The 13,024-nt window shown below is 38.5% G+C and overlaps 2 protein-coding genes across 2 annotated transcripts; one reads left to right on the forward strand and one right to left on the reverse strand.

Annotated features, from left to right (window-relative positions):
* Positions 1-1,040: 1,040 nt before the first annotated feature.
* On the forward strand, positions 1,041-2,886 carry GCK72_004653 (uncharacterized protein; the record flags this gene model as incomplete). The annotated part of the gene is made up of 4 exons (XM_003104179.2): positions 1,041-1,123; positions 1,979-2,183; positions 2,233-2,541; positions 2,587-2,886. 4 exons carry the CDS (start codon positions 1,041-1,043, stop codon positions 2,884-2,886), a joined length of 897 nt encoding a protein of 298 aa, XP_003104227.2.
* An 808-nt stretch (positions 2,887-3,694) lies between these two features.
* On the reverse strand, positions 3,695-9,909 carry GCK72_004654 (uncharacterized protein; the record flags this gene model as incomplete). The annotated part of the gene is made up of 8 exons (XM_053724813.1): positions 3,695-3,703; positions 3,798-4,106; positions 5,221-6,023; positions 6,617-7,311; positions 8,038-8,314; positions 8,399-8,556; positions 8,602-8,715; positions 9,572-9,909. 8 exons carry the CDS (start codon positions 9,907-9,909, stop codon positions 3,695-3,697), a joined length of 2,703 nt encoding a protein of 900 aa, XP_053589007.1.
* Between the last annotated feature and the right edge of the window lie 3,115 nt (positions 9,910-13,024).

A 13,024-nucleotide genomic window follows, 5' to 3' on the forward strand; every position in this document is an offset into this window, starting at 1 on the left:
TGTTTTGAAACTGAACATTTCGAAACCGAAATGTTTAAGAACCGAGACAATTTTCTTTCTAATTTCCGGATTTCTCAGTTTTTAAGCGTCTAGGTTTTGAAAATGCTTGGTTCCAAAACAGCAAGTATCGAATTGTATTAGTTTTATTAGGTTTCGAAATGTACCTGTTAGGATTGTTTCGGTTTTGAAATGTCCGGTTCAGGAATGGCTTGGTTTTGAGGTGTCTCGTTACTGTACCAAGATTCGTTGATTTCAAAGTGTCTTAGTTTTAAAAAGTCTTGGATTCTAAATGGCCCAGTTTTAAAGTTTTTCAGTTCCGAGATATCTCGGTTTCTAAATTTTCCGGTTCCGAAATGTCTCAATTTTTACTTTCTTAGTTGAGAAAGGGCTCTAAATGCTACCAATTCAAATTTATTACTTTCTAAATGTCCCGATTTTGGGTCGATCCGGTTTTGAAGCGTCTTAATCTCAGTTTCAAAAATATCTGGTTTCAAAACGTCTCAGTTTTTATTTGTCTCCGAATTGAGAAAGTCAAGTGCTTCAAATTCCTATTTCTTGGTTTCTAAATGCCCCGAATTCGGTTTTGAAACGTCCGAATTTCAAAATTTCTGGTTTCAAAACGTCATAACCTTTTTCTCAATTCGTCCCATATGTTTCCACCGAAAAAAGTGTCAAATCAAAACCATATGACCACCACTTGAAACCGAACAAGTTTCAATAGGAAAATTTGTTTTTTCTTCCTCAAGATTTCCAAAAAGTGGTTTCACTTTGTCTTCTTGTCCTTCTGACTTTCAAGTGCACTTCTTCTCCAGTTCTTGTTAGTCACCCCCCCCCCCCCCCTTCTCCAGTCACCTTCAGAAGACCACCCCTTCCGAAAAAAATGGGGAAAAAAGTAGGTCATAGCCACGAAGAGTGATTGACCATCGTTTTACCCCGTACCGATTTCATTTCTCTCCTTTTTTCTCACCAAGAAAATATTTTTGAATCGATTTTCAAGGACACGACGCTCGCTACTACTTCTGATAATATCTTAACAAAAGATGCAACGGTTTTTGGTTTTCGCGGTTTTGTTATTGGGAAGTATTGGATATTTGGATTCCGCAGCGGATATTTGTGAGATTCTGTGAGTTGGGAAATTTCGAAATTTGGTTTAAGAAATTGCTAGTTTTGCGATTCCGTCACGCTCTCAAAAATGATCGAATTTTTAAGATTTTTATACCAAAATGTAGATAAAATTTAGATCTTAATTTTTGTAGTTAACAAATTTTTTGTCAAATTTTCCCTGAAGAGATATAGCTCGTCAAACCAGCTTGGACGGTTTATAACTATTTGTGATGATTAGTTCAAAAAACATCTAAATTTAGGCTAAATATCTATAAAAACATTTCAAGAATCAAACAATTCCAGACCTCATGACAAACTTTCGGAATTTTTGTGATTTTTCAACATTTTTACAACTCTTCAAAGCCCGTTACAATGTCAAAAGTAATCAAACTTTTACAATTTTAGTACCAAAATGTAGATCTAGTTTAAATCTTTATTTTCGTAGTTGACAATTTGTGGTGTTTTATCCTAGAAAGTTATGACCGGGGAAATGGGGAATAGCCTTGCACTTACCTATGATCGCTTGAGTTCTTCATTTTGAGCAACGTATCATGGATATGCCTAAGTTAAATCGCTTTTATATATTTAAGGAGATCAAATCTAGTACTTCATTTTTGACATTGTCAACTTTTTTTATACGGGTGGTCCCTAATAAGGTACGGTAAGTCAAAGTTGGGAACTTGCAGTGAGGGTGTTGAAGCTACTTCAAACAATCATAACTTTTTATGGAATGCTTATATAAAAAAGTTGTCAATTGCAAAAATTAAGGTCTGTATTTGATCTTCATGATGATATGAAAATAATTACATTTTTGACTAAAATTTGACTAAAATTGATCATATTTTACAAAAAAATCAATTCCCCCGATTTCCAGCGACACAAACTACTGTTTCTACTTCTCCGACGCTACCTGTAACATCAAACTGTGTCAATGTGAGGCATGCTCAAAACCAGACAAGGCTCTAGCACTTCTAGAGGCCTCAGGATCCTCGAATTCGACTCAAGAACACGAAAAGTTGTGCCCATCGTGGTGTGGACATATGACGGACGAGAAAATTGCGAACATTTTGGAGACTAAGGTAAGTGGAATAAGTGGAATGGTGTCATAAGTAACAATTTCATTTTCAGGACAACTCTACCTCAGAACTCCCAGAAATTTCATTCGAATGTGAGGACCTTAAAGAAAACTGTCTTGCTAAGAAAGGGTACAACGGGCACTGTTATTTCTATGAGAAAAATTGTGAGCCGCTGCCACAAATCACTAGGAAAGGAAAGTCTAAGAAGAATTCACGAATCCCAAAAACCATCGCCGAGTGTCTTAAACATCAGAAGAAATGCAGTCAAAAGTACAAACGGCACTTCAGTTGCAAGACTTTTAGAAAGTACTGTAGGAAGTTTGATCTACCGGAGTTGGAGAGCAATAACTCTACGAATACAGTAAGCCAGTAAGCTACAGTAATCTAAAAACAAAAAAATTTTCAGACCCTGCCACAAGTAACCCCACTCGAGCAATGTCTCAACTTCCAAAAGATCTGCGCGGCGAAATACAAAAAACATTTCGCGTGCCGGCAATACCGCAAGAAGTGCAAAGTATTCGACCTCCCAGAAATTCACTTTGAGGATTCAGAAGTCACTCAGATGACGTCACGTCATCACAAACATCATATGAGAAAGGGACATGGAAAGGGGAGCAACGAGACTGTGGTGATTTCGACGGATGAAGTTTTTGTGGGAGGAGGAGCGAATGAGACATTGGTGGAGACGTTGTTGAAAAGGAATTAAGGATAATTGCATGTGTGATTTAGCTTTAAATTGTTTTTTTTCATGATTTTGAATAAGTATTATAATAAAGAGAGTAAAAACTAAAAAATAAGAATGTGTAAAAAAAAATTCAGGGATTTTTCAGATGGAGTACTGTAGCTACGTACATACATAACTGTGGTTTCGTGGCAAGACCCAAACTTCTGATTTGTAAAGTTTAGCTTTCAGTTGTTTTTTTTGACCAATGCATTTTATTTAACTTTTAGTTCTGGTCTAGCCAAAATTTCAAAAAAATTGACAAAATGTTTTATTCGAAAAAAAAAATGCCCAACTTTGAGAATCCGTCACGACATCTCGATATGTTCAATTCTAGACATTTTTATATGTCTAAGTACATCAAACCTAGTACTACATTTTTGTAATTGACAAATTTTTTGTAAAAGTGGTCTCTAGTAAGATACGGTATGTCAAAGTTGGGAACTTGGAGCTGGGTGTCGAAGCAAGGCTACTTCAAACGATCATAACTCTCTAGGCACCGCCCGTACAGAAAAGATATCAACTACAAAAATAGAGATCTAGGTTTGTTCTTTATTCTGGTATAAAAATAATTACAATTTGACATATATGTGGAACCTTGACACATCTTCAAAATTGATCATATTTTACAAAAATCGCAGAGCGAATTTCCTTTTTTTTTTCATTTTAAGGTTATTTTTGCACATGATTAAAATAACAATAACACTGACCAAAACTACAGTAATCAAGATACCGTATTACAGTGGACAACGTATTCTGTACTTATAGGTACAGTATGTTTTTTTTTCATTTTTCACATGTGCTGAACCCAAAATTATTATTGTTTCAAGGACAACTTTTTTTTTCAATTATAATTTTGAAATCCCCGCTCTCCCAAATTCATATTTTCCACTCACATCCACAAACTGCTCGACATTATCCGCATCATCACTCTGCACATACTCGATAAACGACAAATCTCTCTCGAACTCTTGCAACTCGTTGTCAATTTCGAAATGAGCGACTTCATCGGAATCAGGACTCGACTTGAATTCAGCTGTATGGGTTCCAGGTTTACAGATTTGTTCCAGGGACTCTTTGGCGTTCCGGAGGGAAATTGCGAAATGGGAACGGATGGGAATCCCTTTGAGAACTCGACCCACGATTTGACGGCGGACGTTTCGCGTTTTCATCATGAGGGAGAAGAAGTCGTCGAGGGTTTCAATCTGAAAAAATGGAAGAGTTAGCGCTGAGGAGATGGTATTTAGACATATTAGGACATCTGGACATCTCGACTAACATGAAAACAGACAAACATACAGACATAAGGAAAGTTTATGAGATAGTAATTAATGATTTTATTTGACGAAGGGCATGCCACTTATTCGACAACCGGTAATGAAAGTTAACTGGGGTATAACAGAATAAGGGTTAGTATAGGATAGTTGTGGGCCTACTGACAAAGTAACAAAAGGGATAGCAAAAACCTTTTTTTGAATATAGTTGTTTAAAAAATGGTTTTCGCTTCTTATGCCACCTTCTGGGTAGCTCCACCACTAACTGAGTTTAAAAAAAGAAATATTGGGTAAGGCAAGCCTGAGATAAGTCAATGATACACTTATGCTTGTCCGATTTCTTAAAACTACAGTAACTACTGACATCCGGACAGGCAGATAATGAAACAGATGACATCTGGACATACAGACAGACATACATGCCAGCAGGCTAACAGGAAATACATACAAGACCGTCACTTTTAGACAGTTTTGAAAAAAATTTCAGTTTTTTTTTGAAAATTTACTATCAAAATGCTCCGAATAAGAGTTTTGGACATCCGGACACCTGTACAAACAAACAGACACATTTATAAGCAGACTTGTCAAAAATCGAGCCGGAAATTTGCTCGGCCCGGATTCAAAAGTGGGTACATATTTTTTACTAAAATTTTTTGACATTTTTTGAAAAAATTGAGTGAAAATGCTAAAATTATCACAAATAATCACATTTTGATTCAATTTTAAAGTTTTGGTCAAAAACAATACTTTTCCCAAAAAAAGTTCAAAAAATGTCAAAAAAAAATTCAAAAATTCAAATTTTTTCAAAAAATGTTTCAAAACGGGCCGAGCGGGCCGGGCCGAGATTTTGCTTGATTTCGGCCCGGCCCGGCCCGGCCCGTGACAAGTCTGTTTATATGCATACAGGTAGCAATGTTTAGTGTCTGTTTGTATGTCCGAGCGGCCGGATTTCCAACGTTTTAGTTTTTGAGGCTACTGTCTGCACTACAGACATCATGACAAACCTACTGACAAAAACTTTTTTCAAATAACAAAAAATGCTCACCTGAGTAGGTCTTATAACCTCATGGGTCCAACTTGGATCCAAAAACGCGCTGCTCCATCTTTCGATATCATTGGCCATTATAAACTCGTGCAACCTCTTTCCATGCTCCGCCCGTACCGCCTCACTCTCCAAAGCAGCTTCATAAAACGCATCACAATACGAATCGGCATCGAACACATTTGATATTCTGTGATAGTTTTTCTCCTTATCCGTATACAACCCGGCGGTAGTGAACTGGATTTCCGAGCCTGCACCGGTGGAGAGCACGAGGCCAGCAGTAGGGTTGCAGACCAACATCTCCTTGGCTACCAGATTCATTCCGTCTTTTTTCGGGGTGACCACTCCGATGTCCATAGCGAGATAGGCAGCAACCAACTCGCTTCTCTGCATTCCATCGGTTTGGAATATCAACGGTTTCCATGATGGGTTTTCAGATGACTTGAAGGTTTGATTGATCCGATCTGCTAGATCAATACACTCGTCCTGATAGACTCTATAAGTATCCACACTTCTTCTATTCGTCACCGCAATCTGATACAGTACATCCTTCCCGATTCTATCCGGATGGCGCTCGAAATATCTTTGATAGGCCTGAAGCTTCTCCATTATTCCCTTGGTGTAGTCGAATCGTTCGACGGAGAAAAAGAAGCGGCCGTCGGGGGTGGGGTGGTCTCCCATCACTCGTTTTCGGATGTCATTTTTGAGTTTGATGGTTTCGGGAAGGTCCACGAACTTCAGGAAGTCGTCGTTTTTGATACTGACTGGGAAGACGCCGAGGGAACATGTCCATCCTTCGTTGGTTACTGAAAAATTGAGAGATTGGCAATTCTGTCTGTGTGTCGGTGTGTCCGGATATCTTTTTCACTAAACAGATAGCAGAAACCTAGAGCCGTGAGGGCCTGTCGGTCTGTGTATTGGTGTGTCGGTGTGTCCAGATGTCTACGGTTTTATGTCTGTCTAATTGTCCGGATGCTCACTTCAGATAGGTACTACAATGTTACACAGCCGACTCATAGTTAACGATCATATGTGTTTGTCTGTCTGTGTGTTGGTGTATCCGGATATTCAGATGCAAGGTTTTTTGTCTGTTTGTGTGCCGGTATGTCCAAAAGTCTGTGTATCTGTGTATCCGGATGTCTACTCGGTGAAAAAATCGTCTGTCCGAATGTCCGGATGCCCAGAAGCCTACTGAATTGCGTTTTGCTCACAACTTTACACATTTCTGTCTTTTGAATGTTCTATCTGTCTGTAAGTTTGTAAGTTTGTCCAGATGTCCACAGGTCGGTGTGTCTATATGTCCGGATGTCCAAGCACCAAAACGGAGGTACGGAACTTGGAAGTTGGTTTTGTCTGTCTGCATTTCTGGAATCCCCGTTTTTTAACCTTCTAGACTCACCCGAATAAATATCCATCTTATTATCATACACAATCTTCGCGGTTCCAAAATAATGCTGCACCAACTCGATATACTTGGTACGGTCTCTATGAGTTTGGAATCCAACTTTTGTGAATCTCAACAACCCACGAAGAACTGCAAACCCGACAGTCGAGTATTTGGAAAAGAACTCTCCAGGTGGTTGGAATGGGATATGCAAGAAGAATCCGACTTCCAGATGTTGATCCAACGACTGCATAATCATACCGACGAGCATCAAATGGTAGTCATGGATCCATATAAAGTCCTGTGGACGACTGTTACGCACGGCGTCGATAGCGAATTGGTAGTTGACACGAACGTAGGCACACCAATGAGCACGGAGGATCTTCTCGTCATTATACTCACTTACAATGTATTCTGGTAGATTGTGGAGTGCTGGCCACAGCAAACCATTACTAATCCCTCCATAGTACACATTATAGTCATCCTCTTGAACAACTACTGGATTCAACTTGTAATTTCCACGATTATAATTATTGAGCACTCCCAGCAGAGACATCTCCTCACGGGCTTTCTTTTGTTTTTCGTTCTTTGGAGCATCCATATCATCGTCGGCTAGGACGTGGAAGAAGACTTCTGCGATGGTTTGTTTGATGAGTGGGAGACCGAGAGTGTTGGTGGAGGGGAACGATTCGGAGGCAACGGAGCCGGGTCTGGAATAGTGGGAGCTTTAGGAAAATCAGAAACTGAGCGGAATGCGGTTGTTGAAATGGCGGAAGTTGGAAGGCGGAATTCCGCTCAACCCTGTTGTAAGTTAAAAAATTTTGAAGCCGTAACATTTCAAAACCGGGAAAAACGAAACTAAGGTAGCGTGAGAGAAGATAAAATAGTTTTGCATTATTTCTTGCTTTCTTTTGATTATAATACAGTTTTGAAGTGTTAAGGTTGCCAAGTGTCTCAGTTTCGAAACGGCTGGTTTCAAAACGTTATCCAATACCGGTACGTCCCGGAACTGTCTGTAACTTGAACATCTCGAAACTGCACAAAATACGGAACCTGTTTCATAGTGGCAGATTTAGTCATTCTCAAGTCGCCTCGGAACTGTAACATATCGAAACTAGGCGGTTTCAAAACTGGGACGTTTTGAAACCCTGCATTCTAATGAGATTTTACTAGTATAAGTTTTTATTGTTCTAATGAATTGTGTAGATTGCAAACTGACTGGTTTTGAATTTTCTGGTTTCGAAATGCCTTGGTTTAAGAGGTTTCTAAATGTCTCGACTATGAAAAGTTTGGTTTTAAAAATGACCCAGTTTTCATATTTTGTGATCTTCAAAATCTTTTGTGTCAAACTTTGCAGTTTCATAATGTCTCGGTTTTAGAATGTCCCGGTTTTGAGACCCCGTTTTTTTTTGACAAATTACTCTTCCCTCACTCACTTCTTATTCTTCTTATCATTAATATTCATTCCCAAATTCGCCAACCACAAATTCTCATGATCCTTCGACATCACCGGATCGACACACGCCACAAGTCCACCTGACCCTTGCTTAATCTCCCAGTCCCCAGTTTTTTCACGTTTCAAAGAAACAGGCGGTGCATTCGACACATTGATTACACGTTGCTGGAAATGTGGGGTGGCTAAACCGCTGCGTGGTTTCTTGGAATCTTCTTCACCGTCACTTTCAGAATGGTTTCCGGAACGAACGTGGAATGCTGAAATGGGGAATTTGTCTATCTGTCTGTGTGCAAAAATGTCCGGATGTCCATTCCTAAATCGAAAAATCTCACTTTTCATACCTTCCTCCGCATCACTTTCACTCGAGACACTGCACAACGAGGACTGTGATCCGTATTTTGCCAATCGCTTCTGCAAATGATGGTACCGTTCACCGAACTGCTTGGCGTTCACTCCAAGTAACGATTTGCGGATTCCGGGGACTGCCGCGTAGAGTTCTCTGAAAAATAAGAAGATAGAATAGTTTGTGTTGAATAGTACATACCTCAACCGATTTTTGCCCGTATTCACGTCGTAGAGGGTCAATGAGAATAGAAGAGCGTCACGGAACTTGGTACCTCTACCCAAGTCTGAGTCGAAGATGTAGCCGGCACAGTGTCTGGAAATCGAATACTGAAATTTTTCACCTAAAAACTTCTGAGCAGTCTTTTTTCCGGAAATTATGCTTGTGAGAGTAATCCTGATTTCCAATTTTTGTCTGTCTGTCTGTTCGACATTCCGGATGTCCGCAATTCGAACTTTTGATGTGAGAATGTCAGCTTACCGTAAATACTGTATTATAACGGTACATGTAATTGAACGGCACCTGTATTATAACGGCGCCCTGTCTATACTCAGAATTTATGAATATGATTATCGGTCTTTTTTCTTGGTTCTGATTAGAAGCGTGCTTAGTAACCTCTAGAACCACAAATAGAACGTCCAAAAAAGTCTTCCCGTTTATATTTGATCCGTTTCTGAAACCACTAAATTTCTCTCGAACGCAGTTGAAAAATATAACGGCATGCCGTTATAATACAGTATTTACGGTATGTTCAGAGCTGGTCTGTCTGTATGGTCTGTCTGCATGAATATCGCCGAGTCCGGATGTCCACCCAATGTCTGTCTGTGTGTCTGTATGTCCTGATGTCTCTGATATCAGAATGTTTACCAGCTTAATGTCTGTCTGTCTGCATGTTGGTTTGTCTGAATATTCGAGATTTCTCATTTTTGGTCTTTCTGCGTGTCTGTGTGTCCCGATGTCCAATTATGAACGATGGACATTGGGCTGTGCTTAAAAGAAGTTTTCGAGATTCTCCGAGAAAAGTTATGCCTATTTTTGTCTGGCTGTGTGTAGGTGTGTCCCGATGTCTATCAACTCTAGTTTGAGGTTGTAAGGTATATATTTTTGAAGTTTCCAATATTTTCCCCTAAAAATTTAAATTAACCCCTTAAAACCGCGTCAAAAAACTCACTTCCAAAAAATGACAGTATTAAATCCCAACGACGTCACAAACACCTCGAAAACTGAATGTCCATCGAACACATGACTCAAACAGTACTCCAATATCAGCAGTAATCCTTTCAGAGCCAGCTCTGACTTGGGGTCTCTCCGCTTCCAGACAAGTGTCAATGACTCGGATACAGATGAGATAAGAGTGTGGAGATCCGATGTTTTCTTGTACTCAATTTCTAGTAGATCCAATATATGCCATAGTTCTTTCAGTCGTTGCTCGTTGGATATCGGCTCATCTTTCATCGCACGTGAGAATGGCTCACGCACTTTCTTCTCGGAAATGGGCTCGCTACCCATTTTTGGTAGCTGCAAAGATTCGGATGTTTGAAACGGAGGAGGTGTCAATTTAAGTACGGTTACCGAGTATAGAGAAATACAGAAAATAGAAAAGTACTGAAAAAAATAAAATGGCACTTTTTGTCATGAACAGGAAAATCACATGTTTTAACATAAGCAAAAAAACCATACTTACAAACCGGGCCGGCTCGTAACTCGCTTAAACCGCAATATTATGAGCTGACAAATATACCAAATGTAGATCTCGACGAATTCTATGTCTCTGATATTATACGGACCGGATGGCTATTCGTTAATGTGCTGCGGGCCGGGCTAGATTAACTCTTTTGGCCATTTTCGCGTTTTTTGGCACTTTTTCCCGGCCCGCGGCACATTAGCGAATTGCGATCGGGCCCGTATAATATCAGTGACATAGAACTCGTCGAGATCTACATTTTGGTATATTTTTCAGCTCATAATATTGCGCTTGAAGCGAGTTAGGAGCCGGCCCGGTTTGCAAGTATGAAAAAAACTGTTCTCTGTCTAGACATGGACAACACATGTGTTGAAGAAAAAATGGTGAGGGCTAGATCATGTGTCCCCGTACTCTTGTACATGCATACTTAAAAGTAGAAATGTTCAGGTGGAAGGCACATGTAGTATAACCGTGCAAAGATTATATGCAGACTTGTCAAAAATCGGGCCGGCCCGTCACGGCCTGTCGACCCCCTACAAAATTCTCGAAATTTCAGAGTAAAAGCGCTTAAATTAACGTACTTATTGACTTTTTGGATAAAATCTTGGATTATTAGTCGTAAACTTGATTGTTTTCAAAAAAAAGTGACTATATAAAAAGTATAATCATGAAAAAAGTAAAATTTGAAAACGAGCCAAAACCTATTCAATTTAACAAAATCTAAGACTGTTAGTTCAATGTTCGGCTGCTTGATAGATAATTGTCTATAACTTTTAAGAAAAGGGTCCTACAAAAAAGTTTTCAACTACAAAAAAAGAGATCTCGGTTTGGTGTTCACAATAAAAGTAAATTTAGAACAACTAGGTTGAATAATGATTCCGTGGTAGCCTAGCAAAGATGGGGACATTCAGAATATCTAGTTTAAATCACTTTAAAAGTTAGAGTGATTATATTATTGTAATTATGCTTTCATCCGTATCAACCAGACTTATCACGGGCCGGATCGGGCCAAATTCAAGATTTTTCTTGGTGTGGTCTGTTTTGAAACAAAAAAACATGTTTCGAATCAAAATTTGAGTTTTTTGGAAAAAAGTGTAGTTTTTAACTAAAAGTTTAGAATTCTATTAAAAGCTGACCAAGCATGGTAATTTAAGAACGTTTATTTTAATATTCCACTATCTGAAGTATTTCAAACTTCTATACTTTGTTACTAACAACCCGTTAAAAACTCTAAATAACAAACAGTCGGCAAGTGTAAGAGGCATGTGAAAATCAAGTGTCAAATCACTTCTTGTTTCTCACATACACACATACACACAATCAGTGTCAATGATACAAACAAACACCCCTCCCCGCTAATAAAACTATTATTTTAGTACGTTATCAACGCCTTTCAGGGGGTAGTAGGGAGAAGAGAACAATAACATGAGACGGTGGGTTCTTTTGTGAATGATCGATGAAGGGATAATAGAAAAGAGATGGAGACAGGGAGAGAAAGAGATTTATGACTCTTTGATTATTGAATGTTGCCAGTGATACATTAAATTGGATCTGATTGGACTTTTCTTAAAAGAATCGGGCGCTTTTCGGGTTAACTGAAGAAAATAATTAGAGAAGCAGAGAGAGAGAGAGGAGGAATAATATTTTGATAATGGTATTAGTTGAAGCAAAAAATATGATGGAGTCTCTTATCAATTGGCAAATATGTGCATACGGGTGATGTTCTGGAAATAGAGGGACATGGGGGTCAGTGCGCTCTATCGAACAGGGAACATCGGAAAGACTAGATTTTTGAAAAGTTAGACCAAAAATATGGATAAATTCAAGAACATTGTTAGAGGGGTGTTACCAGGGATATGAGCTGTGGAAATTGGAATTTTTATATTTTTTGAACTTGGAAAATAACCGTTTTTCGAAGTTCCTGCTAAATACAACTTATTTGAAAAACCCCTAAAAAGTCTCAAGTTGCGAAAATGTTCAAAGATTTGGGTTTTGCACATCCGAGATATGTTACAGTGTCCCTTTATGTTTATTTTTACGATATCAATATTATCAGTTCACAACACTGCGCCGCATGGCGTTAAAGGCGCATCTAATTGTTCGAATGGGTCTCGCAGCGAAAACTTCTTACTGTAGTTCATTTTAGTTATTTATTTCTCGTTACTTTAGTTTTCTCTACTCGTGAAATTGACAATAAAAAGGAACTATTTAATAATCCATTTTTTGAAATTGATTTTAGCTGACAAAATCATGAGAAACCCTATAAAATGAACTACAGTAAGAAGTTTTCGCTGCGAGACCCATTCGAACAATTAGTTGCGCCTTTAAAGCTATGCGACGCAGTGTTGTGAATTTATAATTCATTTTACAGAATCAAGACATAGTTAAAATTCAGTTCTTCATTTTTGTAGTTGACAACTTTTTTGTTGGAATCCTTGCTGGAATGTTACGGTGTGGGGAACTACGACATTTTTTTGTTTTTAATGTTTTTTTAAAGATTTCTTTAAAAATTCTGAACATTTACAAGACAACCACCAAATCCATTATTTTATAACTATCGTTTTAAAAAAATTGAGAAAAGCAACAAATCAAAAAATACACGAATGGGTTCATGTAAACCGGAAAAGTAGTGCAAAAATGAGGGATGTGACAGTTTTCAACGAGATTGAAAATGTTTAAAGTCATAAATTAAAGATTCCAATGTCTCAACAAAAAGTTTGAGCTCAACCTCGGGTCACTCTTTTTATAATACACACTTCATACATCTGATACATTACACCGCACGAACAACTGACCCTGACCTCGAGATCACAAAATACATCTAGAACTTTCTTTGATCTCAAATCTTAACCACACCACAGATCCTACAAAACCTATAGTCGACTATCAAAAAACCTCCAAGAAAAAGGGTTGAAAAGCACAAAGTGCACACAAAAATTT

This window comes from Caenorhabditis remanei, chromosome II, assembly GCF_010183535.1.
Source record: "Caenorhabditis remanei strain PX506 chromosome II, whole genome shotgun sequence".
NCBI classification, from domain to species: domain Eukaryota; kingdom Metazoa; phylum Nematoda; class Chromadorea; order Rhabditida; family Rhabditidae; genus Caenorhabditis; species Caenorhabditis remanei.